This window comes from Mustela erminea, chromosome 6 (genome assembly GCF_009829155.1).
Source record: "Mustela erminea isolate mMusErm1 chromosome 6, mMusErm1.Pri, whole genome shotgun sequence".
NCBI lineage: Eukaryota > Metazoa > Chordata > Mammalia > Carnivora > Mustelidae > Mustela > Mustela erminea.
This window is the reverse complement of record NC_045619.1, coordinates 132,921,139-132,946,292: the sequence shown is the minus strand read 5'-3', so window position 1 is coordinate 132,946,292 and position 25,154 is coordinate 132,921,139. Positions and strand designations below refer to the sequence as shown.

Genomic DNA, 25,154 nt, shown 5'->3' with positions numbered 1-25,154 from the left:
GAGATCACAAGCAGGCAGAGAGGCAGGCAGAGAGAGAGGAAGAAGCAGGCTCCCTGCTGAGCAGAGAGTCCGATGCGGGGCACAATCCCAGAACCCTGAGATCATGAGCTGATTTCAGGTCTCTATTTTTTTTCTAGGACCCTGAGATCAGGTCTCCATCTCACGGTCCTAGGGTCGAACCCCACGTCGGACTCTCTGCTCAGTGGGGAGCCGGCTTCCCCCTCTCTTTCTCTGCCTGCCTCTCTGTCTACTTGTGATCTCTCTCTCTCTCTCTCTCTCTCTGTCAAATAAAATAAAAATAAAATCTTAAAAAAAATCTCTACACCCAACATGATGCTTGTTTGTACTTACAACCCTGGGATCAAGAGTCTCACCTGTTCCACTGATTGATCCAGGTGGGTGCCCCAGATTCATGGCAAGCCTAACCAAAATCCTAGCAGTCTTGTGGTGCCTGGATTGGTCAGTCAGTTCAGAGTCCCCATATTATGCTCCACACTAGGTGTGGAGCCTACTTTAAAAAAAAAAAAAAAGAACCTAGGAGTCTTGCTTGTTTTCTTTCTGGTTTTATTTATGTATTTATTTATTTATTTATTTATTTAAGAGAGAAGGAATAAGAGAGGGAGAGTCAGAGGGAGAAGCAGACTTCCCCACTGAGCTGGGAGTCTGATGTGGGACTTGATCCTGTGACTCCTGGATCATGACCTGAGCCGAAGGCAGTCACCCAACCAAGTGAGCTACCCAGGTCCTCCCACAGGTTTTATTTAATAGGAATTGACAACCTGATTCTAAAACTCACACAGAAATGAAAAAGACCCAATACAGCCAAAACAGTTTAGAGAAAGAATGACAACTTATAAAACTACAGCAATGGAGACTGTAGTATTGGTATTAAGACAGATGAATGGATAAATGGAACTGAATAGAGATTCTGGAAATAGACCTACATATTTACTGCCAAGTGATTTTTTTGGCAAAGGTGAAAAGGCAATTCTTTGGAGAAAAGATAGTCTCTTCAACAAATGGCGCTAGAATATTTGTATATCTATACACAAAAAGATAAACTTCAATCCATACCTCATACCATGTATAAAAATTAACTCAAAATGGCTCATACTTGGGGCACCTGGGTGGCTCAGTGGGTTAAACCTCTGTCTTCGGCTCAGGTCATGATCTCAGGATCCTAGGAACGAACCCCACGTCAGACTCTCTGCCCAGCAGGGAGCCTGCTTCCCTCTCCCTCTCTCTGCCTGCCTCTCTGCCTACTTGTGATCTCTCTCTCTCTGTGTCAAATAAAATAAAAATAAAATCTTAAAAAAAAAAAGAAACCACCAGGCAGAGAGTAGAAATGTAGTCTTTTAGACTCAGTTTTCAGAATTTTGAAAGTCATAGAACCATGGAATCAATTCTTGCTTTGGCTCTGATTAATTTACCCTCCTCCCTTGAAGTCAGCCAATACTCGAAATGTTGACCTTCCCTAAAGTTTTCTGTGGAGTAATGAGATTATTTGGAAGTAAGTGTAGTTTACTCGGTCAGGGGGAAGGGCAGGTCATGGCTGTATTTGGCTATGAAAGAATTAGACCCTGAGCCCTTTTTGGAAGGATCCAAGAGGGCAGTGTGAAACCATGATGACTTGGCCCATCCTTGAAGAGAAGATGTGAGGACAAAGGATTTCTGCAGAGGCTGTGGCAAGTCTGGGCTACCTTATGCTTACTCTGTCTTTATGCACACAGTGTATTTACCAACTTATGGATGCTCTGGCTCTTAGTGGCTGTGGAGGTATAAACTTGGAATCCCAGCTGGAAAATATTACAGACATGCTGTTCAATCAGGTGAGTGCTTTGGGGCTAGAAGCATCCTCTAGATGCTTCTAGAGAAAAGCTAGAAGCTAGAAAAAAGCTAGAAGCTTTTTCTCTCTTCTTTGGAGGCGATGGCTCCCACAGCCCAGGTCACAACCTCTGTAAAGGCAGGTGTCTTTCACATGGTAACCTTAACCATACACATCTCAGGTTTCCCTGGAATAGATAAATGTCTGGATTCTGGGCATAGACTCGAATATTCTCCATGAGATAAATTGGGTACGTTCTGTGTGTTCCTTGAAGGTCACAGAACTTTGTTGCTCCCCCTAATCTCTAGATAAATGGCAAGAGGTTCAAAGCACCCCATCATGTCTGTGAGAAATGTCAGGGCCTCTCTGTCGCAGCCTAGAGTAAGAAGGTAATTGAACATTTTGCAAATAGGTGTTACCTTCTGTATGTTTAATTTGCTTGCCACTGTCTTCTCTTTGGGGCTGGGAATGTGGATTCCTGGGTCTGTTTTCCTATTCCCCTTTATGGCTAAGCTCCACACTTTCCATGGTGCCTTGGTTCCTCCATCCACACCCATGGCCCCTAATTTCAGTCCTCCTGGGTCTGATGGCCTTGGTCTCCCCACAGCTGAGTGAAACAGTCCAGGAGTCAGAGCCCCACTCTGCACGGAACCATATCTTTGCCCTGAAGGCTTTCTACACCCTATGTAAGTTAACACAGTTCCCTAACCCTAGGTATTTGTGTGGGTGGGCACTTAGAGTAACCTTCGTGTCTCCCTGGACCAGAGCAGGGACCTAGGTTCCCATAAGGGGCCTCCATCCTTCTAGAACAGATGCAAAATAATCCGTGTGAGCTTTGCTTGAAATTCAAGGAATCTTAAGGGGCAAAGATGTAGCTCCACTCCCTTCACCTGAAGTTGGCTTCCCTTTCTCCTTCAATGAATACCAGCTTAGAAGGGTGATCTTGTCATTACAACACTAATGATCATGTGAGGCATGCTGACTTATGGGAGGGCACGTGGTGGGGCAGGGGAGGGACAGAGCCCAGCTAAAGGAAAGCATCTAGCTAGATGCCAATCCTCTCCCTTTTCTCCAGCCTAAAAGACCCTAATTTATCTGGTTCATGACATCATGGTTTGCTGTAAGCATGATTTACTTCTACTTACCACTCGTTAGTTAAACATACTCTTGATTCCCTTGTATTTGCCCCCTTCTGATAGCCAAGTTATACAATGATCAGGTGGTATTCTTAATACAAAAGACCATGAAAAACAGTGATCCAGCCAAGATAGTATCAGCCCTTCAAGTTTTCATGGATGTGTTCCCAGAAGGTGAGTGACCATTGGCCTAATCTCGGGGATCTTCTTTTCTATGAGAGTTCTTTTGTCTGGGAAACAGTCCCAGGTATAGTTCAAGTCACAGTTTTAAACTTAATGTAAACTCAAAGTAAATTCAGTAGGTTTAAATCTTGGCTTCACTTCTTATTAGCTGTGTAAACAGGGGCAGATTTCTTTTAGTCTGGGCCTCTATTTCCTCACCTGAAAATGAATGTAATGCTTCCTTTAGGGTTTTTTAGTGAAGGTTAGATGAGAAAATGGATGTGAGGTACTTAGACTATTCCCCAATATGCAGTGAGTTTTGTAGTGGTTTAGTCTGTGATTATGATCTTGGGGGACAAGCATCAACTCCAATCCAGCGTTTGCTAGACCTTTGCTCTGTGTCTAGCAGAATGCAAGGCACTGAAAACAGACACTCAAATAAGACATAGTCCCTGCTCTCAAAGAGTTCACTATTGCATTCGGAGTGTGAAACAATGCAAGATAATTCGTGAAAAGTTGTTCAAATGTGACCGTGGTTATTTGCAATAGGAATATAGAGAAGGGGTCAGTCGGGAGATGGGATGGGCTCTGGAGCAGGGAAGGAGATTGTAACGGTGAGTTAGGAGAGGGAATTTACATAAAGAAGAACAGTTGTCATAGTTTTAAAGGTTGTGGTGTATGGGGCAGTGGGGGTTGCGGGAACAGCTTGACTGGGGTCGTGGGCATTCGTAGGAGACTGAAAAGAGCTGGGGCTCCAAAGCCATCTTGATGAAAATCCCGTTTTTTGTCACTCTTCAGTCTGGTTTGAAGCAGAGGGATGGTGGAGATAATCTTTGGGTGCTCTATCTGGTCCTGGAAGACAGGACAGTACCTGGAATTCCTCTCACCTGTCTGTCTTGTGCCTCCCAATATGACAGAGGAGGCGGAAGGAGACTGATCCCCAGCTGCGTGTGTGTCTTTTCTCTAGTGCCCCAGACAGAACAACTGAAGAATGAAGTGATGCATTCCGTCATCATCATGATTCAGGACGATCTCAAACCAGTGAGCAGAAAGGCAGAATATTTGGGCCGGGAGGGCAGTTGCTTTCTTGAGACCTTGAAGTTGTATAAAATGGAGAGCGGAGAGGGGAGGCTGTTCATGGATGAGAGAGGTAAGGCATCCCCTTACCAAGCCTGCCCTGGCCTCAGACTCTGCCCATGGGTTACATGTGAGCTCTTCGGAGCCTGAGAAGGATTTGAGAAGTGGACAGGTGGTTCCTACCTATTTTTCTGAGCCTTGTCAGTGGGGACACAGAGCTCTAAAGAATACTAATTCTTTTTTATTTTTAAAGATTTTATTTTTGACAGACAGAGAGACAGAGATCACAAGTAGGCAGAGAGGCGGGCAGAGGGAGAGAAAGGAGGAAGCAGGCTCCCCACGGAGCAGAGTCTGATGCGGGGCTCGATCCCAGGACCCTGGGATCATGACCCGAGCTGAAGGCAGAGGCTTTAACCCACTGAGCCACCCAGGAACCCCACATACTAATTCTGCCCCCTAAATATTCAGTTTTCTTGGGGAAAGAAGACCTCAAACATCATATCAAGCATGGGTTCCATGGCACAATATTTTTAGCAACCTCTGCCCAGATTGGAGGCAGCAAATATTGCTCCCAGCTCTGAATTGGGACCAGGTGGACAACTATGGCACCATCCCTAAAAACCAAGTCCTAAATCTTCAGAAGGTTGATGGAGAGACTTGGATCTTGAGGGCTAGGCCCTCGGACTTGTGGGATTCATTTCTGGCTTTCCCTATGAAGGCCAGAACATGGGACTTCTCCTGGACTCTGATTTCTCCCTACCCACTCTCCTGTCCATTACTTATGTAAGGCGTGGGCAAGCTCAGTGCTTACAGTTCTTCAGGAGAATGGTAAGAACTGAAATAGGCTAGAACTTCAGGGTCGAGTAGGGTTGTCTGTCATCACCTAGAGACCAGTGAAGAGTCACATTGGGCTTGAAGTTGGGAGATCTGAGTCCCTTGAAGACTCCTGTCACAGGCTCTTATCCTCTGTGTTCTCACCTGGAACATGAAGTGTCATACTGATGTTCCTTCCTATCTTGTCACATGATAGGTGACGCTCCCCCTTCAAAACTACCCCCCGCAGGTTCGGAAGGCCCTCCTGCACTTCATCGAGATGCTGGGCCGGCATGACTACTTGGCCATGCCCCAGGGGAATATCATCATCAACTATGTCATCAAGCTCAGCGAGTCTGCCAGCTCTGTGAGCAGGGGCCAGGCAGGGAGGGGACAGAGGGTGGCAGCAAGAGAAGGGCAGGTTCGGGAGCAGGAGGGAAGGAAGAAGAGGGCATCATTGGCACAGTGGGAAGGGGCTTTGATGTCTAAAACTCTGAGCAGTGAGCCAGGGGAGGCCTTGAATCAGAAGACTCAGCTAGCATTGGTTTCAGATTTAAATCTTTTCCTACTCCAGAATGAAGAGGACATCCAACGAATGTGTTCTGAAATCCTACAGATGGTACAAGCAGCTAGGGTCAAAGAGGCTCCTTCATCTCCTCCTCTCCTGGCTTCCCAGACACCCTGACCCCCAGATTGCATTCTCTCTGTCTCCCCCCTTCCCCCCACTCCACCTAACCCCCTGTACTGTCCCTTTTACCCTCCCCACCTCTGTCTGTTCCCACTCGAGTGTCTGGGGCTCCTCTGAGGAGTGGCTCAGTGGAGCAGAGGGTCACTGGGTGGTAAACCTGGAGGCCTGAGCCTGGGTCTTGCTCAGCCAGTTTCTGGCTATAAAATCTCGAGTAAATTGCTCTCCAGGCTATAGTTTCTCCCATAAAAAAAGACGGGCAATTATCCACCCTGCCTGCTCAGCCTCTAAGGATTCTTGGAGACTCTACGAGTTGTTGTGTGGGTCAAAGCTGAGTCAGGGGCCATGAGAAGCAAAGGACAGCTGTGATTTACTCTTCTTCCCAGACACCCCCCTCTCCCTCCCAGCAAGCTGTCTCCCGATGGCTAGCATGTCTTTTGCCCCCGGAATGCCCCCCTGTGAAGGCGATGACAAGTCACACAATTCCACATTTCAAGAAGCCCCTCTATTTAATCAAGTCCATCCTGTTGTAATTTTCATCAGGACCTTGGTTGTGTTTTACCAACATGTGTGGGAAGAAGGAGAGGGAAGGGGGATTATCAGTGAGATGGAGGGGGCTGTGTATACAGGTCTCAAATGTCCCTCCAAGAAAGGAGGACAAAGCCATAGGGTTAGAGAACTTATGATTGGGACTGATTTGGAGCTTGACATCGAATCCCCTTGCCACCTCTTCTGCCAGGTGTCCTTGCCCAAACTGATCACCTTGGCATGCCAGCCCAGCAACACCTTGGTCTTCGTGCTGCTGAGTAAGATAGCCACAGACATGGCTCTGAAGGCCCGGTCCCTGGGCCAGGTTCCCTATCTAAGCAGCTTCCTCCTCAGCCGTAAGTACACAGGTCGAGGAGACCGTGGAGAGGGGGCAGTTGTGAAACAGGCTGCCACAGGCGGGAGGGGAGGGTGGGAGAGGGACTGGGACTCTGGAGGGGTCCTGGGTGTGGGGAGAGGGCGCAGATCTGCTGGGAGGGCCACGAGAGCACAGCTGTGAGCCTGGGCCTGGACGGAGGAGGAAGGCAAAGGGTTTGGGCAGCAGCTTGATTCCATTTGATCTTCACATGGATGAAAAGGGGATTCTTCTGGAAGAGAGGCAAGAGCCCCCCCCCGCCCCCACCCCAACAGATCCTTTTTCCTCTATTCCTCGTCTTGAAACACTGGAGTAGAGATGCACAAACTTTGTTGTTAATTACAAAGTAATTCGTACACAGACATTCCTGACCCTTAGTTCTTTGCCCCGACTCTGAGCCTCACTCTTTGCTCACCCAATCCCTGACTGCTACTCCAGGGAGAGTCAGAGTCGGGGTGAGGCTATCTGTTTGGCACATTACTTGGGGTGTGTGGGAGTTTGTGTGTTTGGAAAATAAGCATTCTCTCTTAGGGTTTAAAAGGTGGAGAGGTAGCAAATGACTTTCCCAGCGTTGAGAGTCCTGATTATAATCAGTGTAAACAATAGATATTTAAAAGGTCGACCCAGGATTTTCAAATATGAAAAGCATGAAAATGTGTGCCTGGATAAGAACTTCTCAGGATAGTGGGAGATCCTTTCAAGGTATAAACTAATAGGACACACTCACGATGGTGACTGTTTACCATGCTTCCGCTGGACAATGCCTTTCTTCCCTAGTCTGTCTCTCTATTTAAATCATTTTATTGTGGTATAAGTGACATACAGTGTTCTGTATGGGGGCTCCTGGGTGGCTCACTCAGTTAAGTGTCTGCCTTTGTCACAGGTCATGATCTCAGGGTCCTGGAATCAAGCCCCGTGTCAGGTTCTTGGCTCAACAAGGAGGTTGCCTCTCCCTTTTCTTCTCTCTCTCTACTCTCCCCACTCAAATAAATAAATAAATAAATAAATAATAAAATCTTTAAAAAATCTTTAAAAATATTAGTGATCTGACAATCTATACATTACTGTATGCTCACCATGATAAGTGTTGTCACCCTCTGTCACCACAAGTGTCATCACAAGATTATTCATTACATTCCCTATTCTGTACTTCTCATCCCCATGACATTTATTTTATAATTGGAAGTTTGTATCTCTTACTCCCCTCTACCTGTCTTGCCCATCCCTCCCCTCTGACCACCATCTGTCTGTTCTCCATAGTTATGGTTCTCTTTTTGTTTCTATTTTTGTTTGTTCATGTGTTTAGTTTTGTAGATTCTGCACATAAGTGAAATCATATGATATTTGTCTTTCTTTGTCAAACTTCTACCTAGCATAACATTTTCGAGTTCCATCCAAGTTGTCATAAATGGCAAGATATTCTTTTTATAGCCAAGCAATATTCCTTGTATGTGTTTGTCTGTGTGTACAGACCACCTCTTCTGGATCCATTCATCTATTGACGGACACTTGGGCTGCTTCCATGTCTTGGCTCTTGCAGTAAATAGACTGCAGTAAACAGAAGGGCACCTGTACCTTTCCAAATTAGTGTTTTTGTTTTCTTTCGGTAAATGCCCAGTGTGGAATTACTAGATTGTATGAGATTTCTATGATTAGTTTTTTGAGGAAACTCCATACTGCTTTCCACAGTGGCTACACCAGTTTGTTTTCCCTGCAACAGTGCACGAGGGTACCTTTTTCTCCATATTCTTGCCAATACTTTTTATTTTTGTCTTTGATGATACCCGTTCTGACAGGTAGAAGGGGTGTGTGTGTGTGTGTGTGTGTGTGTGTGTGTGTATGTTTAATACTGAAAATGGTCTGTTTTTAGGGTAATTCAGAATGTCACAATCCCCAGAGCAATGGCACCAATAATCACTCTCCACTTTGCTTTTTCTCCTGCCCTGAAGAATGGGTTATGGGCTGTTGGGTGGGAGAAGGGGCTGAAGGTTGGGCATCCTGGAGCTGATACTGACTCTGTCCTCTTCTTTTATTCTCTCTTTTTAATTTAGCTACCCAGTTCATCTCCCCACAGAAACTTCTGACCCATCTTGTGGTAAGTGATACATGTAGAGGATGAATACTGTCCATCCATCCATCCATCTCTTCATTCCACAAATAGTTGAGTACTAGGTTATTCCAGGCATTGAGCTGGGCATGTAATAAGGGGTAGGGTCAAAGAGCATAGGGGCTTTGGGGGGAGATGACAAACAGCTTGGAGCAGGGAATTGGGACCATAGTGCTGAGACCTGAAGTGAGGAAGTGGTGAGGCTGGGGAAGGCCTGACCTGTGTCCTACGTGGCCTTATAGTGAGCTGTTCTCTGCTGATCTTGGGCAAGTCTGCATGCCTTTCCAGATCTCATTTTCTCAGCTAGAATGCTGTGAGAATGTTCTAGACATTATGAACACTTGGAAAGACAAGGTATAGAACTTCCCTTGAAGTGTTCACAGAGTTAGTGGGAAAGACAAGCCCGGGAATAACCACCCAGAATGCAGTGTGATAGATGCTAGTAGAGGAACACGTAAGTTACGACGGGATCTTAGTAGAGCAAGGGGCAGACTTGGTCTCCAGGATTCAGAGAGGAGGCAACGTTTTGAGAGCACCATGCAGAAAATGTAGGAGTTCACAGGTGGGAAAGAATAGGAAGGGTCTAAGCCTCAGCTCTACCATTCTATGGGTTTGTTCTGATTTTCTTCCTTCTCTTCCCTTCAATCCTTTCTCTGCCTCCTGCTTGCTTCTCTCGCTTTCCAGGTGTTTGCCCTGAAGTCCTATAGAGAAAGGGAGCTTGGGATAAGCTCTCTAAGGCTACTACATGCCCTGCATCCTATCACCTCCTTGGACCCTGTTATCAACTCAAATGTGGGCCAGCTGTGGATGAAGGAGATCCCCCAGATGTTGCAGATTCTGGATGGTGAGGGGTTGGCTGCGAGGTGGGAGGAATGGAGCTGGGGAATCGGGGCAGAATCCGGAAGAGATGAAGTCCTGAGGTGCAGGATGGATCTTCCCTGGTGTGAGGAGCACCAGGACCAGTCTCTCTGTCTTTCTGAGATGCCGTTTGGGTAGGTCTGTTTGTTTGGACCATGTTCTGCACTGAACAGATATGCAGCCCAGAGTTCTGTGCCTCCAGATTTCCCAGAACGCTCTTTCTTATGCTCAGAGGATCGGGAAAGAGTGTGGGCTTTGGAACCAGAGACCCAGGTTCGTATCCTTGCTCTAACGTTTGCCAGCAGGGTATGTTTGGCCTTTGAAAAGTCATACATTTCCTGGAGCCTCTGTAAAGAAGGGGAAACAATTATCTTGTAGGATCGCGATCCAAATTAAATGAGATGATGGGCAAAAATCCCTTGGAATGGTGTTCCAATGTTGGTTCTTTTTCCCTGGCTGGGGCCTTCTGGTCGGTAGGTCCCTATAACTCTCTTCTTTCCTAGATCACACTGAGAAGAATCTGGATCAGGAGGAGTGGGAGGACAGGCTGCTCCAGGTACGCACTCTAAGAGACATATAATTCTCCACACTTGCCTTCCTTCCCCTCTTTAGGATCCTTAAGGAGAAGAGGCCCCAGACCCCCTGAGCTAGAGACATGATCAAGGGACCTCCCTACTCAAGAGAACCTCTTTCTGAGGTTCTGAGAGGACTCCCGGCCTCTACATTGGAATCTTTGACTATATCCTAGACCTTATCTTACATTCCACACCCTCAAAATTGTACTGTCAAGAGAGAGTATGGGAATGAGGCCCTAGCTTTGTGTCCTTGGGTAAGTAATTTAGCCTTTGCCGGCCTCAGCTCCTTCATCTGTAAAATGGAAATAACTTCCATCTCCCAGAATTAAATAGGATAATACAGGAAAAGGAGAGCCTTGCAAACTGTAAAGGGTTTCACACATAGAGCTGGTATTACCATCATTGTCCCTATATTGTTATTCTCCAGCCCTGACTAACCCCCCCTATGTATTTCAGCTCTTCCCCATTTCTTGAGCTCTTTTTTCATATTCACAGACCATGCCCCTTGTCTCTTGCTTCTTTCTGACCCACTTCCATGAGGCAGAAAAGCCCAGCCACTGCTCTGTGTGGTCCTCTTCTCCCTTCCTCTTAGTTTTCAAGTCAGTCGTTAGTGGCCATCAATAATGACAGCTGGCTGGAGCAACTCATCAAGGTTGTCTTGGAGAGGATAAATTATTTCAGCGATGGTGAGGAGAAGGTGTGTGTATGTGCATGCGTGCGCATGCGCAGGTGGCATATCAGGCAGCTGGTGGTAGTTGCAAGGAGGGAAGTGGGGGTGGAGGCTGGTGTGGAGGAGTTTGGTGGGGAAGGAATACAGAAATGTACACGAAGGACAGGCCTTGTGGGAAAAGCCAGCCCATGTTTCTGGGCCCCGGGGAATGGAAGGATGGAGCATACCAGGAGCTGGAAGTCACACAGAAACAGCAAAAATATCAATATCTTCACATTTGCTTAGTGTTTAAGGTGTCTTGTTTTGTTTTTGTTTTTGTTTTTTAAGATTTTATTTATTTGTCAGAGAGAAAGAGAGTGAGCACAGGCAGACAGAATGGAAGGCAGAGGCAGAGGGAGAAGCAGGCTACCTGCTGAGCAAGGAGTCCGATGTGGGACTCAATCCCAGGGCGCTGGGACCATGACCTGAGCTGAAGGCAGCTGCCCAACCAACTGAGCCACCCAGGCATCCCCTGTTTAAGGTTTTATCAAGAACTTTGCCATCTGTTGTCTTAACTGAACCTCCCAGTCATTCAGAGGTCAAAGAATAGAGCTGGTATTTTGGTGCAGTGGAAAGATCATTGACCTAAGGGTCAGATTGAAGCAAGTTAGTTCAAGTAATATTTGAGGTCATACTATGGATTCAGGAGTATATGTGATGTTGGGGTTGCAGAGCTGACTAGGGAAGGGGCTCCTTTGCTCACAGACCTCAAGGTCTGTTCTGGTGAAGGCCTCGTTCCTGTCATGGCTTTTCCTGCACTCCTGGTGCAGTCTGGGTCAACTGTCTTAGCCTTTGTGATATTTTGGTCACCTCACTTGGGCAGTGGCAGAAATGACTTCTGATCACAGGAGAGTGGGTGAGGATAGACAAAGACACCTGTGCAGTTGCTTTGTATAAGTCAAAAGACCAAGTAACAGACAACTCATTATCCCGACTCCCAGATGGAAAAACATAATCTAGAGGGATTTAGAGCCTTAAGCAATTTATTGGTAAAATTGGCACCTGAATCCAGGTTTCTTCATTTTTAATCTTGTTTTCCTGTTGCCAAGCAACATTTTATTTGGGCTTTGAGGGATCTCCAGGGAAGAGGCCTTATTTCCAAGACTGAATATTAGCTCTCTAATTATTAACAAATATTTATGAAGCACCTGCTATGTGCAAAGCTTTGTGGATGGAAGAATGAAGCAGGCAGGGATCCTGATCTTATTAATTAAGTTATTAAAAATATGTACAAATGCTTATGGCATAGCAGGCATGGACTAGGCACAGGGTACTCACATAAAAGGCACAGACTCTGCCTTCAGGAAATCACCGCTTGAGTGAACAGAGGAGAGAGTGGATTATTATAAGTGTGGTAATTGTCGAGATTGGAATGTGCACTGTATGCTTGGGAGCAGAGGGGAGAGCTATTTTCTTGGCCCGATCGGGCTGGTCAGAAAAACTTTCTCAATGGTGGTCTACCATCTCAGTTCACTTAGGACTGTCCTGGTTTTAGCTTTAAAAGTCCAGCATACTGGGGCGCCTGGGTGGCTCAGTGGGTTAAAGCGTCTGCCTTCCACTCAGATCATGATCTCAGGGTCCTGGGATCGAGCCCCGCATTGGGCTGTCTGCTCATGAGGGAACCTGCTTCCACCGTGCCCCCCGTCTGCCTCTCTGCCTACTTGTGATCTCTGTCTGTCAAATAAATAAAATCTTAAAGAAGAAGAAGAAGAAGAAGAAGAAGAAGAAGAAGAAGAAGAAGAAGAAGAGGAAGAAGAAGAAGAAAGAAGAAAGAAGAAGGAGTCCAGCATACTAGGAAATGCCTCAGTACTGGGCAAACTGGGAATATTTGTCACTCTACAGACAAATGATTCAGTCTGGGAAGATGAGTAATGTTCCAGCTAAGCAGAGAGTCAGGTGCCTCAGGTCAGGTTTCATGGAAGCAGAGCCCAAAGTGAGGGTCCTTGTCAAGTGATTTGTCAAGAAAGAAGCTGGGGTCAGGTAAAGGACGCAGGATAGAAGAGGAGAGGCCAAGAAAGGACGTGGGGAGATCTGGATGGAAACTACACTGTAGAGTCTATCCTGCTTAGAGACAAGTGAGAGGGGATGGCTTTTGTACCTCCCCACCCCTCCACCTCTCTGTCACCAGTGCCAGGCTTCTATGGTTGTTAAGGGGCAGGGATGGGAGAGAGAAGAATAGAACTCTCAGGCGTCTCCAGACAAAGGGACCCAAAAAGACTGCAGGTGGGAACTGCTCACAATGGTGTCCACAGCCAGGGAAGGGAAGGAAACTTCAGCTCTGGATAAGGCTTGAAGAGCATCTGCTAGAGGAAGAAAAGGTGCCCGTCGAGAGGGGGTTCTAGGGCGAGAGCTGAAACGTTCCTTGAACATGTGGTATATACCCTTTTTGTCTACTGTGTCAGGCACTCTGTAAGTACTGGAGTAGAGCAAAGAACAAGACGTACACTGCTCCTGAGCTTTATTTATCACTGGAGATGAGAGGTTGGGGCGAGTTAAGAATTAACCAAACAAATGCATAAACAAGATGACTAGTGATTGTGATGAAGCCTTGAATGAAAGTATCAGGATGGTGAGCTTAGAGAGGATTTAGGAGGTCAAGGAAGGTTCACTGAGCCAGGATCAGAAAGATGAGAGTGAGACAGCATTTTGAAGAACCCAGGGAAGATTCCAGACAGGGGAAATGGGAAATATGGAAATCGTGAGGCAGGAAAGTGTTTGAGTGCATAAATATGGATATTACAAGGTAGACAGGGCAATGCACAGTAAGCAAGAATCAAGGCTGCTAAAATTCAGAAGAGGGAGACAGAAAGACTACATAAAAATACTTTTTTTGATTATGCTATTTTGATTTTTAAATTATGCAAATTTAAGGAACTTTTTTTAAAAAAAAGATTTTATTTATTTATTTGACAGAGATCACAAGTAGGCAGAGAGGCAGGCAGAAAGAGAGAGGAAGAAGTAGGCTCCCTACCAGTCAGAGAGGCCAATGAGGGACTTGATCCCAGGACCTTGAGATCATGACCTGAGCCAAAGGCAGAGGCTTAATGCATTGAGCCACCCAGGCGCCTGGAACTTTTTATTTTTAATTTTTTCAAGTGAAATCTTTGCTATTAAAATTTATTTATTTATTTGTTTGTTTGTTTTAACTTATTTTTTCGTTCAAGTATAACCAACAATGTTATATTAGTTTCAGATGTACAATATGGTAACTCAACAATTTTATACATTTCTTGGTACTCATCAAAGTAAGTGTACTCTTAAGTCCCCGTATCCACCTTCTCTCTGGCAACCACCAATTTATTCTCTGTGTTTAAGACTTTTTTTGTTGTTGTTGGCCTCTTTTTTTCTCTGTTTGTTTCATATCTGAAATTCCACATCTGAGTGAAATCGTGTCGTATTTGTCTTTTTCTATTTCACTTAGCATTATACCCTTTAGATTGACCCATGTGGTTGCAAACAGAAAGACTTCATTCTTTTCATGGCTGATAATATTCCATTCCACATTTTTATCCATTCCTCTGTCAATGGACTGGGTTGGTTCCATTTCTTGGCTATTGTAAATAAATAATTCTGCAATAAACGTCGGGGGCATATATCTTTTTGAATTAGTGTGTTCATTTTCTTTGGGTGAATACCCAGTAGTGAAATTGCTGGACTATGTGGTTAGTCTATCTTTAGTTTTTCGAGGAACATCTGTACTATTTTCCACAGTGGCTGTACCAGCTTGCATTCCCACCAACAGGACACAGGTTTCCTTTTTCTTTCCATCTCCACAAACTCTTATTTCTTGCGTTTTTTATCTTTAGCCATTTTGACAGGTGTAAAATGATATGTCATTGTGGTTTTGATTTGCATTTTCCTGATAATTAATGATGTTGGGGATCTTTTCGTGTGTCTACTAGCCATCTATACGTCCCCTTTGGAAAGATGTCTATTCAGGTCCTTTGACCATTTTTAAATTGGATTATTTGCTTTTTTGGTGTCAAGTTGTACAAGTTTGTTTTTTTAAATATATTTTGGATATTAGCTCCATATCAAATATAACATTTGCAAATATCTTCTCCCATTCAATAGGTTATATTTTTGTTTTGTTGTAGGTTTCCTTCACTGTGCAGAAGCTTTTTATTTTGGTGTAGTCCCAACAGTTTAATTTTGCTTTTGTTTCCCTTGCCTGAGGAGACATAGCAAAAAAAAAAAAAAGTTCCTATGGCTGAAGTAAAAGAAATTACTGCCTATGTTTTCTTTTAAGAATTTATGGTTCCAGTGGCACCTGGGTGGCTCAGTGGGTTAAGGCCTCTGCCTTCATCTCTGGTCATGGTCTCAGGGTCCTGGGATGGAGCCCTGCATCGGGCTCTCTGCTCAGCAGGGAGCCTGCTTCCTCCTCTCTCTCTCTGCCTGCCTCTCTGACTACTTGTGATCTGTCTGTCAAAAAAATACAAATCTTGAAAAAAAAAGAATTTATGGATCAAATGGAGACAGTTATGTCTTCAATCCACTTTGAGTTTAGTTTCGTGTATGGTGTGAGAAAGTGGTTTAGTTTCATTTTTTTTTTTTTTTTTGCATGTGGCTATCCAGATTTTACAACACAATTTGTTGAAAAGACTGTCTTTTTCCCATTATATATTCTTGCCTCCTTTGTCATAGATTAATTGACCCACCATAAAAAGCATGGGTTTGCTTATGGACTTTCTATTCTATTACATTGATTTATGTGTCTGTTTTTGGCCATTACCATACTGTTTTGATTACTACAGCTTTGTAATAAAGTTTGAAATCTGGGACTGTGATACCTCTAGCCTTGTTCTTCTTATTCAAGACTGCTTTGGCTATTTGGATTTTTTGTTTGTTTACTTTTTTGTTTTTTTATTTGTCTGTTTTTTGTATTCCAGACAAATTTTAGGATTATTCGAGTTCTGTGAAAAATGTTGTTGGTATTTTGATGGGAGTTGCCTTAGTTTGTAGATTACTTTGGGTAATATGGACATTTTAACAATATTGATTGTTCCAATCCATGAACATGGACTATCTTTCCATTTTTTAGTGTCATTTTTTAGTGTCATTTTAGTGTCATTTTTAGTATCTGACCCTGATCAAAGTCAGATAAAGGCATTATAAAGAAAGAAAACCACAGGCCAAGATCTCTGATGAACATAGATGCAAAGATGCTCGAAAAATATTAACAAACAGAATCCAAAATCATTCACCATAAACAAGTGGGATTTAATCCAGGTATGTGAGGGTGGTTCAGTATTCACAAATTCATCAACATGATAGATCACATTAACAAGAGAAAGGATAAAAACCATATGATCATCTCAATAGATGCAGACAAAGCATTTGACAAAGTACAATATCCATTCATGATAAAAACTCTCAGCTGAGTAAGTTTAGAGAGAACATACTTCAACATAAGAAAAGCCATACATGAAAAACCCAGAGCTAACACCATACTCAATAGCGAAAAACTGAGAGCTTTCCCCCTAAGATCAAAAAACAACGTAAGGGGGTCCACTCTCACCACTTTTATTCAACATAGTAGCAGCAATCCTAGCCATAGCACTCAGACAAGAAAAAGAAAGAAAAGTCATTCAAGTTGGCAAGGAAGAAATAAAACTTTCACTATTTGCAGATGACATGATGTTATATACCGAATAGCCTAAAAACTCCATGAAACTGATAAATGAATTCAGTGAAGGATACAACAGTAATATACAGAAATCTGTTGCATTTCTTTACACTTAATGAAGCATCAGAAAGAGAAATTAAGAAAATAATCTCATTTACAATTGCACCAAAAATTGTAAAATACGTATAAATAAACTTCACCAAGAAGGTGAAAGATCTGTAATGGTAAAACATTGATGTAAGGAACGTTTTATTTCCTAGCTGGAAATAGGAATTATATGGATCAGGGAAAGTTCCTAAAGGGATGATCTGTACCCTAAGATGCTGAGAAACTAGAAATACAGCTTTCTCTTATCTCTAGCTAAAGCCCCTGCTGTCTAGGGTTACTGTCTTATCCAGATGACCCCCAGAGAACAGGAGGGCCAGTGTGGAGGATAGGGCAGTGGGGAAGATGCTGGTTGACCATTTCTTTTCTTTTTTTTTTTTTTAAAGATTTTATTTATTTATTTGACAGAGAGAGATCACAAGTAGGCAGAGAGGCAGGCAGAGAGAGAGAAAGGGAAGCAGGCCCCCTGCTGAGCAGAGAGCCCGATGTGGGACTCGATCCCAGGACCCTGAGATCATGACCTGAGCTGAAGGCAGCGGCTTAACCCACTGAGCCACCCAGGCGCCCCAACTGGTTGACCATTTCAAAACCAGTTTGGGTAATGGCTATTCCCCAATCTATCCTAACTTCATTCCAAGCTATGCATGACCCTGCCTTTTCACCCCTCCTAGGATTTCCTGTATAAATTCTTTGGATTTACCTTGCGGACCTCAAGGAATATGAAACTGGTGAAGACGATGCTTTCCTCTATCTTACAAAGTGTCCATGAAGACCTGCAGGACAGGGAGGTGAGGTGGAGGAACTGACAAAGGGGAAAGAAACATTTTTCCTTTAAAAGGCAGGATGACGAAGTAGTTAAAAGCTGAGATCTGGCAAGCTAGAAAACCTGTTGGAATCCTAGGTCTGCCACTTTCTCACTGTGTGCCCTTGGGCAAGCTATTTACTATTATTATTTTATTTTCTGAATCATTTCAGGAAGTTGCAGTTATGCGCGTTTCCCCATTTTCAGGGTGTACTACCTAAAAATAATGATATTCTCTTACATAATCAAAGCACAGTGATCAAAATTAAGAAGTTAACATTGCTACAGTACTATTTTCTAATTTATAGACCTGATCTGAAAATGGCCAATTGTCCTGCCCATTTTTTTTTTTTTAAGATTTTATTTATTTATTTATTTATTTATTTGACAGACAGAGATTACAAGTAGGCAGAGAGGCAGGCAGAGAGAGAGGAGGAAGCAGGCCTGATGCGGAGCTGGATCCCAGGACCCTGGGATCACGACCTGAGCTGAAGGCAGAGGCTTTAACCCACTGAGCCACTCAGGCTCCCCCTGCGCATGTTTTTTTATAGCAAAAGAAAGACATTTTTTTTTTCCTCTGGTCTGGGATCCAAATTAGAATCAATTTATCATTTAGCTTTAATATTTTCAATTAGCAATAATCGCGCCTCGGATAAACCTCATTGACTAGCTTTAATATTTTTAATCTGGAACCACTCCTCAACATTTATTTTTCATGAACTTGACATTTAAAAATGTATGGACCAGGTCGCCGCGACGGGGCGCGCGCCCGGCCGGGGGCGTCTTCGGGGGCGCGGGCGCGGGCGCGGCCTCCCGTGGGGCCTTGACTCCGCTCAGGCCGCCCGCCTTGGCCGCGAGGCCCGCCACGCCGGGGCCGGCCGGCACCCCTGGGACCCCCGGCCCGCGCCCCCGCCCCGGGCCCCCCGGCTGACAGCTGCCGCGCGCGGGCCAGGCGGGTCGCGCCAGAGATGCGTTTTCCGGACGGCGGCGCTCTATTGACGAAGCGCTGCGAGCGCCCAAAAGTTGTGCCGCCAGGGCCGCGCGGGGGCCGGGGGCTGTGGGGGGCCGGGCGGGGCCGGCGTGCGCTCCGCGGTCTGCCCCCCGCGCTTCGTCCGCCCCCGCGAGGCGCCCGAGGGCCCAGCGCGCGCAACCGCCCGCGCGTTTCCAGGAAGAGCCGCTGCGGCGGGTCGGAGTCCCGGGAAGCGCGTGTCCGGGAAGCGCGGCCGCCGCGGCTCTGGGCCGGGCCCGGACTTCGTGGGTGAGACGCGAATCGAAGTTGCGCCTTCCCGTCGCCGTTGTCCCTCCGGGCCCGGACTCGGACTCGGTCTCCGTGGGTCTCCTTTCGCCCTTTGCCGTGAGCGGCACCGCCCCATTGCTGGAGGGCGCCGGGCCCCTGCGGCCCCTGCGCTTTCCCAGGTGCGGTGACCCCCCGCGCGCGCCCCCGCTCTGCGCGCGAGTCTGCCCGGCTGACCGCGGGGCAGCTCCGGCCGCGGGGCAGCTCTGGCCGCGCGTCTCCGCCGAGAAAACGGGAAGCTGTTCCGGAGTTCGCTCTAACGGGATCCCGCGCAGCGTTTCTGCGAAGCCGCTTCAGGGCGCGCGCGGCCCCAGGGGTCAGCGCCCGCCGACCTGAGCCGAGTCCCGGGGTCCTCCGCGGGGAGGTTCTCCCGCTGCTGCCGCCGCTCCGGCCCGCTCGCTCTCGGGTCAGTCCATGAAATCTCTTCAAAATCCCGGTTCAGACTTCAGCGAAGCGGGTGCGTCCCAGCAGGGCACCTCGTGCCGCTCCTCCCGCGAACAACGCTCGCTCGTCCGCGCCGTCGTGGCCAAGTTCGGGGCCGGGAGGACCCGGTCGGCGTGGGGGACGCGTGCGAGGAAGAGGAAGCCGCGTTCGGGTTGGCGCCAAGGCGAGGCCGCGTCTGGAGAGGAAAGTGCTCCCGGGAGCTGCGCTCGACTCCGGGGATCCCGGGGACGCGGTGCGGGGACGCACGGTCCAGGCCGCCGCGCTTCTCTGCACGAGACCCGCACGGGGTCCCGCGTGGGCCTGGTGTTTCCGACGTGAAGACGCCGCTGCGCTGGGGGTCCCCGCGCGCGCCGGGGTTGGTGAGGGACCCGCTGCTGAGGGAGTGGCCGCAGCCTGGAGCGCGGGCGCCGCGAGGACAGTCAGCTGGATCTGCGGCCACGCGTGCAGCCGGGGCGCGCCGGGCCGTGTGGCGTGTCGGGCTGTGTCCCTGCCGAGGCCGCAGAGCAAGCAGAGGGCGGAGGCGCGGCCGGAGCCGCCGAGTGCGGGTCGCCGTCCGCGCGCGCCTCGTCTTCACGTTTTTCCTTGCGGGGCCGCGGCAGCTCCGGCTCGTGGACGCTGGTCCGACGGCCTTCGGCGGCGGCCGCCTCGTGAGGGACGGCAGACGGGGGCGCGGGCGCGGCGCCGAGCCTCGGGGGGCTCCGCCGCTGCAGCCTGCTGCGTCCTGCTGAGCCTCGTGCACCGAGCGGCGTCCGGCTGCGGCTTCGCTCGGCTCGGGGCCGCCCGGGCTCGCGGCCGGGGCCGTAGGTGGCTGTTCTCGGCGGCGCGCCGGGCTCCGGGGAGCTGGGCTGCGTGGAGCCGCGGGCATCTCCGGCCGTCCTGCAGCCTGTGCGGCGCGGGCGCTCCACGGGGCTCCGATCCACGACTCTCCTCTCGCCCGTGTCTCTCCCGCGCTCCCTCGCCCCACGTTCCAGCGCCGGGCCTGTCTGCGTCCCGACTTGGCTCGGATCGTGGCCCGGATCCCTCCCTGGTGAATCCCGCGGCGACGTGCTTCTGGTGGTCTGAGCTCCGGAAGGCGCTGCTGGGAGGAGACCGAAGCCTCCCCCTCTCGCGCTCTGGTCCGGAGCAGAGTCCTGGGGCGGAGAGTGCTTGACCCGGGGAGGGCTCAGCCGGCTCTGCAGCCGGCCCCGCCAGCGCGTCTGGGAAAGTACGGGAGGTTCCGTCTGAGACCCTGTTCCGGGAAGACCTCTCTGCTGGGGGGTTCCAGCCTGGAGGATCTGGGTCCTGAATGGAGGCCCCAGGGAAGACGCCTCAGTGTCCCGGAGAGGCCGGCCCCCTGGCAGAGCCCGAGTCCTGTGGGTGCCTCCGGGGCCACTGTGGCCTGTGCTCCTGACCAGCGCCGGCTCCGCGAAGGCCCCTCGGCAGCTGCGCCCCAGCCCTTTCCCAGCACCCGCTGCTGATGGTGGCCTGGGGCTGGGGTGCAGCAGGCTGGCGCCTGCTGGCCCCGTGGCGGCTCTTGGAGATGGCTCCCTGCTGTGGACGGGGGACCTGGCCCTTTGGTGGTGCAGACCAGGCCTTGCACCTGCTCTGTCCTGCTCAGCACCCCCATGGATGCAAAACACAAGGGGCGACTTTTCCTCCAAGGCCGCTGCTGACTGACCTCAGTGGACGGCCTCCCCAGGGAGCGGCGTCGGGAGCGCGAGCCCTTCCGGAACGGCTCCGGTTACGCTGGCGCTGGCGGAGGCTGCGCTCCACATCCTGTAAGCAGAAGGACACTTGGAAAACTCGGTAGCTTCCAGCCACTGCAGCAGTTTCACAACTGCCCCTCATGGGACTGCCCTGGTCCCCGTGGGAAAAGGCGATGCGAGAGGGTCGTCGTGCTGCCGAGATGACAGCCGTCCAGTCTCCAGGAGAAGATGCAGGTCTGCGCTGTGTCAGTGCGTGTCTGCGTGGAGAAGCGGGTCGCGGCGGGGCTCCGGGCAGGTGGTGGCCCGCGCCCTGAGGCGAGCTGGTGTGCTCCCCGCGTGCCTGCCCCTTCGGTGGGGTTTATGATCTGCTGTGCTCGTTCGCATTCAAAAGATGGAGTTCATATTCCAAGGCTGAAGATGGTGGACATTTGGGGGCACAGATAAGCCTTCGGATCAGGTTTTTACCCATCTCCAACGACGGGGCCCGAGTAGTTATGGTCAATTATGGAGAATAACCAGGAAACTCATCCCAAAAGGGATGGTGAATTGGTTTCTGATAAAATAAATTTTAAAATAGAAGAGGAAGATGGTGTTCGCATCCCTAATCACAGTTTGGAAGGAGTGGCGATTAAGTGGGAGCAGGACAGGCCCGGGGCAGAGCGAGGTGGGGAGCAGACAGAGGCGAGGGAGGCGGGCGGGGGCCGCGAGCCCCCCGGGCAGTGCCTCCCCGCCGACCAGGAGGAGGAGTACGGGGCTCTGTTCTCCCAGTACAGCAGCACACTGTACGACGTGGTCATGGAGGCCATGACCCAGAGCCTCCTCTCGGGCCCGGGCGTCGGCTCCAGGAAGAAGTCGCCGGCCTGGAAGCATTTCTTCATCTCCCCGCGGGACAGCACGAAAGCCATCTGCACGTACTGCATGAAGGAGTTCAGCCGAGGGAAGAACCAGAAGGACCTGAGCACCAGCTGCCTCATGCGGCACGTGAGGAGGGCGCACCCCACCGTGCTGGGCCAGGAGACCGGCGGCGGCGGGCCGCCCCTGCCCTCCCTGTCGCCCCCGCCTCTGCGGCTGCCCCCACCGCCCGCCGACGCTGGAGACCTGGGCGCCACGCGCTCACCCCTCAAGCTCGCCCCAAAGCTGGCATCCAAGGTGCCGTCCCCCGACGACGTGACGGAGGAGCCTGTGGTCCCCTCCGAAGACGTCCCCCCAGACACGTCTGCCCCTGATAGGTACGGGCGGGAGGAGTCCCTGGGGGGGGCCGCCGCACCTGCCCCCGCTGCCGGGAGAGGAGAGCGCGGAGAACCAGGCTGGAGAGAAACCCGCCACTCACCAAGGGCACGTCCGGGTCCCGCAGGCGGTCGGCTGTGTGGAAGCACTTCTACCTGTCGCCGCTAGACAACTCCAAGGCCATGTGCGTCCACTGCATGAACGAGTTCAGCCAGGGCAAGAACGGGAAGGACGTGGGCACCAGCTGCCTCATCAGGCACATGTGGCGAGCGCACCGCTCCATCTTGCTGCTGGAGAACGGCGGGGGCTCGGGCATCCCGCCGCTGTACGCCGCGCCCCCCACGCTGCTGCCCGCCCTGCCGCCTCCCGACGGAGACCCGAGCTCCGTGGCGTCCTCGCCCGGGCAGCCGGCCCCGGCGTCCCCCTCGGCGTCCTCCTCCCCGGACCGGCTGCCTGAGGAGCTGCAGGTGCATCTGAGCGCCGGAGACGCGCTGGCGGAGGACACTGCGCCGGCCTCGGACGACGTGGGCGCGGCCTCGCTGGCGTCCTCCCCCGAGAAGCTGCAGGCTGGCGGCCTAAGCCCGGCCCGCTGGACTGTGGCGCTGGGTCCCAGCAGAGAAAGAAGGTGATAAAGAGGCTGAAGTCGGAGGTGTGGCAGCACTTCTCGCTGGCGCCCACCGACAGCCTCAAGGCCCTGTGCTGACACTGCGCCTGCGTCATCAGCCTGGGCCGCAGGGGCGACGTGGGCACCAGCTGTCTGATGCGGCACCTGTACCGCCGGCACGCGGACGTCGTGGGCGCCCCGAAGGGCGCGCTGGGCGCCAGCCTGGCCAACTCCCCCTACGCCACGCTGGCCTCAGCGGAAGGCGCCGCTTCCAGATCGACTGACCTGCCCTCCCTGGTCCCGAGACACAGTCCGGTCCTCTTTCCTGTGAGCAGCAAGAAGACCTCCAAGCTGTGGAACCACTTCTCCATCTGCTCCGCGGACCCCACGAAGGTCGTGTGCCTGCACTGCGGCCGCACCATCAGCAGGGGCAAGAAGCCCACCAACCTGGGCACCACCTGCCTCCTGCGCCACCTGCAGCGGTTCCACAGTGGCGTGCTCAAGGCCGACGCGCCCCGGGCCGCGCGGGCTTCCTCGCCCGGCCCGCGGGGTCCCCTGAGCGCCCAGCTGCTCGGAGCCGCCTCCTTCGAAGACCCCAACGAGAAGTTCTACGATTCTCATCCCGTTGCCAAAAAAATCACGAGTCTCATAGCTGAGATGATTGCACTTGACCTCCAGCCATACTCCTTCATAGACAACGTTGGCTTTAACAGGCTGCTCAAATACTTGAAACCTCAGTACTCTGTGCCCTCCCCATCCTACTTCTTGAGGACGGCCATCCCAGGGATGTACAATAATGTGAAGCAGGTAGTCCTGTCGCACCTGAAGGAGGAGGAGAGCGGCGTGGTCCACTTCACGTCCGGGATCTGGATGAGCACGCAGACCCGCGAGTACCTGACGCTCACCGCCCACTGGGTCACCTTCGCGTCGTCGGCCGGCCGTACCGCGAGGACCACCACGGCTGGGCCCTGCTGGACGTGTCGCAGGTGTACTGCGACTACAGCGGCAGCAGCATCCGGAAGCAGCTGGAGGGCTGGTGGGAGGCCTGGGTGACGTCCAGCGGCCTGCAAGTGGGCATCACGGTCACCGACAACCCGAGCATCGGGAAGATGCTGAGCGAGGGGGAGCGGGCCGGCGTGCAGTGCTTCAGCCACACGGTCAACCTGGTGGTCAGCGAGGCCCTCAAGAGCCAGCGCATGGTCCAGAGCCTGCTGAGCACCGCGCGGAAGCTGTGCAAGCGGGTGCAGCGCTCGCCCCGGGCCAAGGAGAAGCTGGCGGAGCTGCAGAGGGCCTATGGGCTGCCGCCGCACCACCTCCTGCAGGACGTCCCGTCCAGGTGGAGCACGTCCTTGCTATCTAGATAATTGGTGTGGGCAACTGGCAGAAAGGGATAGCATTTACTGAGATGGAGAAGAATAAAGGACAGGCAGCTTGGAGCATATTAGTTTTCCTCCAGCATTAGTGGATAAGCACGCACTTTGGCAGTTGGGAAATTTTTGCAGTCCTTCAGGGTGACTTTCTGTGAATCCTCTACCTCATTGCTGTAAACTTTGTACTTATCCCCCGAAATTTCCTGTGATTCCTGTGACTGCCTGACACCTTGAGAGGGACTGGCATCTGGAACGCTAACAGTGACTTTTTGTATCCTTATTTATTCATGTTTCCTTATAATTCATATTTTATAAGTATCTGATAACCTATATTAAACATATTCCAGTTTTATTTTTATTTTTTTCATATTCTTGTTTTAAATAGCTATAATAATTTCTGTTTTACTCACCATCTCAATTATTTAAAATAGAAATGCACTAAAATATGCCGAAAGGAAATTTGTCAAAAAATTTCAATTATATCTCTTGGAATGGCGGGTTGGGGGGCAGTAGTAACTCTTGACAATATAATTTTTGCCAAATATTTATTTTCTGAAATTTTTAACTTTATAAGCAGTTACAATTCAATGATCAGAAAAAAGAAATGTATATTTTCTGGAACTTACTCAGATAATTATTATAATAGCAATTAAGCTTATTAACAAATATTGGTACCTGCTACCTACCAGGCACTGTGGGATATAACAGATATTCTGTAAAACAGAATATTTAGGCTCATTAAGTTCACAAATATGTATCAAGCAGAGATAGAAATAGAAAGATAAGAAGACAGTAGGGAATAAGAGGTAGATGAATTTTAAGCAGAGTTCTAAATAACTGAAATACTGAGTCATGTATTATAGTCAGGCAATAATTGACCAAACCAAAAGTGGCAATTGCAAAGGTCTTGAGGTGAAAATTTGTTTGACTTATTCAAAGAGCATCAAGGAGATGAAGGTAGATGGTTTGTTCTGAAGAAGTGGGAGAAGACCCAGATTTCATTCAAGACTTTGGATGTTATTTTAAATGCGATGAGGAAGCACTGGAGTTTGTGAGTAGTTGTGAGAAGAAACGTGGAGTAACATGATGACTTACATGGCAGCTTTGCAGGAAGCCCAGCTTAAAGATGTTGGAAGCTTGTGAGGTGTC

At 49.7% G+C, this 25,154-nt stretch overlaps 3 protein-coding genes and 1 pseudogene across 3 annotated transcripts; 3 read left to right on the top strand and 1 right to left on the bottom strand.

The window, feature by feature from the left end:
* Positions 1-25,154, top strand: part of LOC116594397 — a 1,026,621-nt pseudogene that overhangs the window by 960,396 nt on the left and 41,071 nt on the right.
* LOC116593637 (maestro heat-like repeat-containing protein family member 1) lies at positions 4,256-17,385 on the top strand. Its single transcript, XM_032347905.1, has 9 exons — positions 4,256-4,273; positions 5,264-5,380; positions 5,588-5,632; positions 6,438-6,582; positions 8,651-8,694; positions 9,391-9,550; positions 10,068-10,120; positions 10,732-10,836; positions 17,251-17,385. Exons 1-9 carry the CDS (start codon positions 4,265-4,267, stop codon positions 17,383-17,385), a joined length of 813 nt encoding a protein of 270 aa, XP_032203796.1. The 5' UTR covers positions 4,256-4,264.
* On the bottom strand, positions 18,088-20,946 carry LOC116593636 (collagen alpha-1(I) chain-like). Its single transcript, XM_032347904.1, has 4 exons — positions 20,777-20,946; positions 19,559-20,649; positions 19,184-19,512; positions 18,088-19,098 (listed from the first exon to the last, which is right to left on the bottom strand). The coding sequence occupies exons 1-4, from the start codon at positions 20,944-20,946 to the stop codon at positions 18,088-18,090; spliced, it is 2,601 nt and encodes an 866-aa protein (XP_032203795.1).
* On the top strand, positions 18,622-23,999 carry LOC116593635 (zinc finger BED domain-containing protein 4-like). Its single transcript, XM_032347902.1, is given in 6 exon segments — positions 18,622-18,711; positions 20,975-22,054; positions 22,056-22,113; positions 22,115-22,616; positions 22,619-23,566; positions 23,569-23,999. Coding segments are annotated over 5 exon segments (2,685 nt in total). The 5' UTR covers positions 18,622-18,711; positions 20,975-21,308.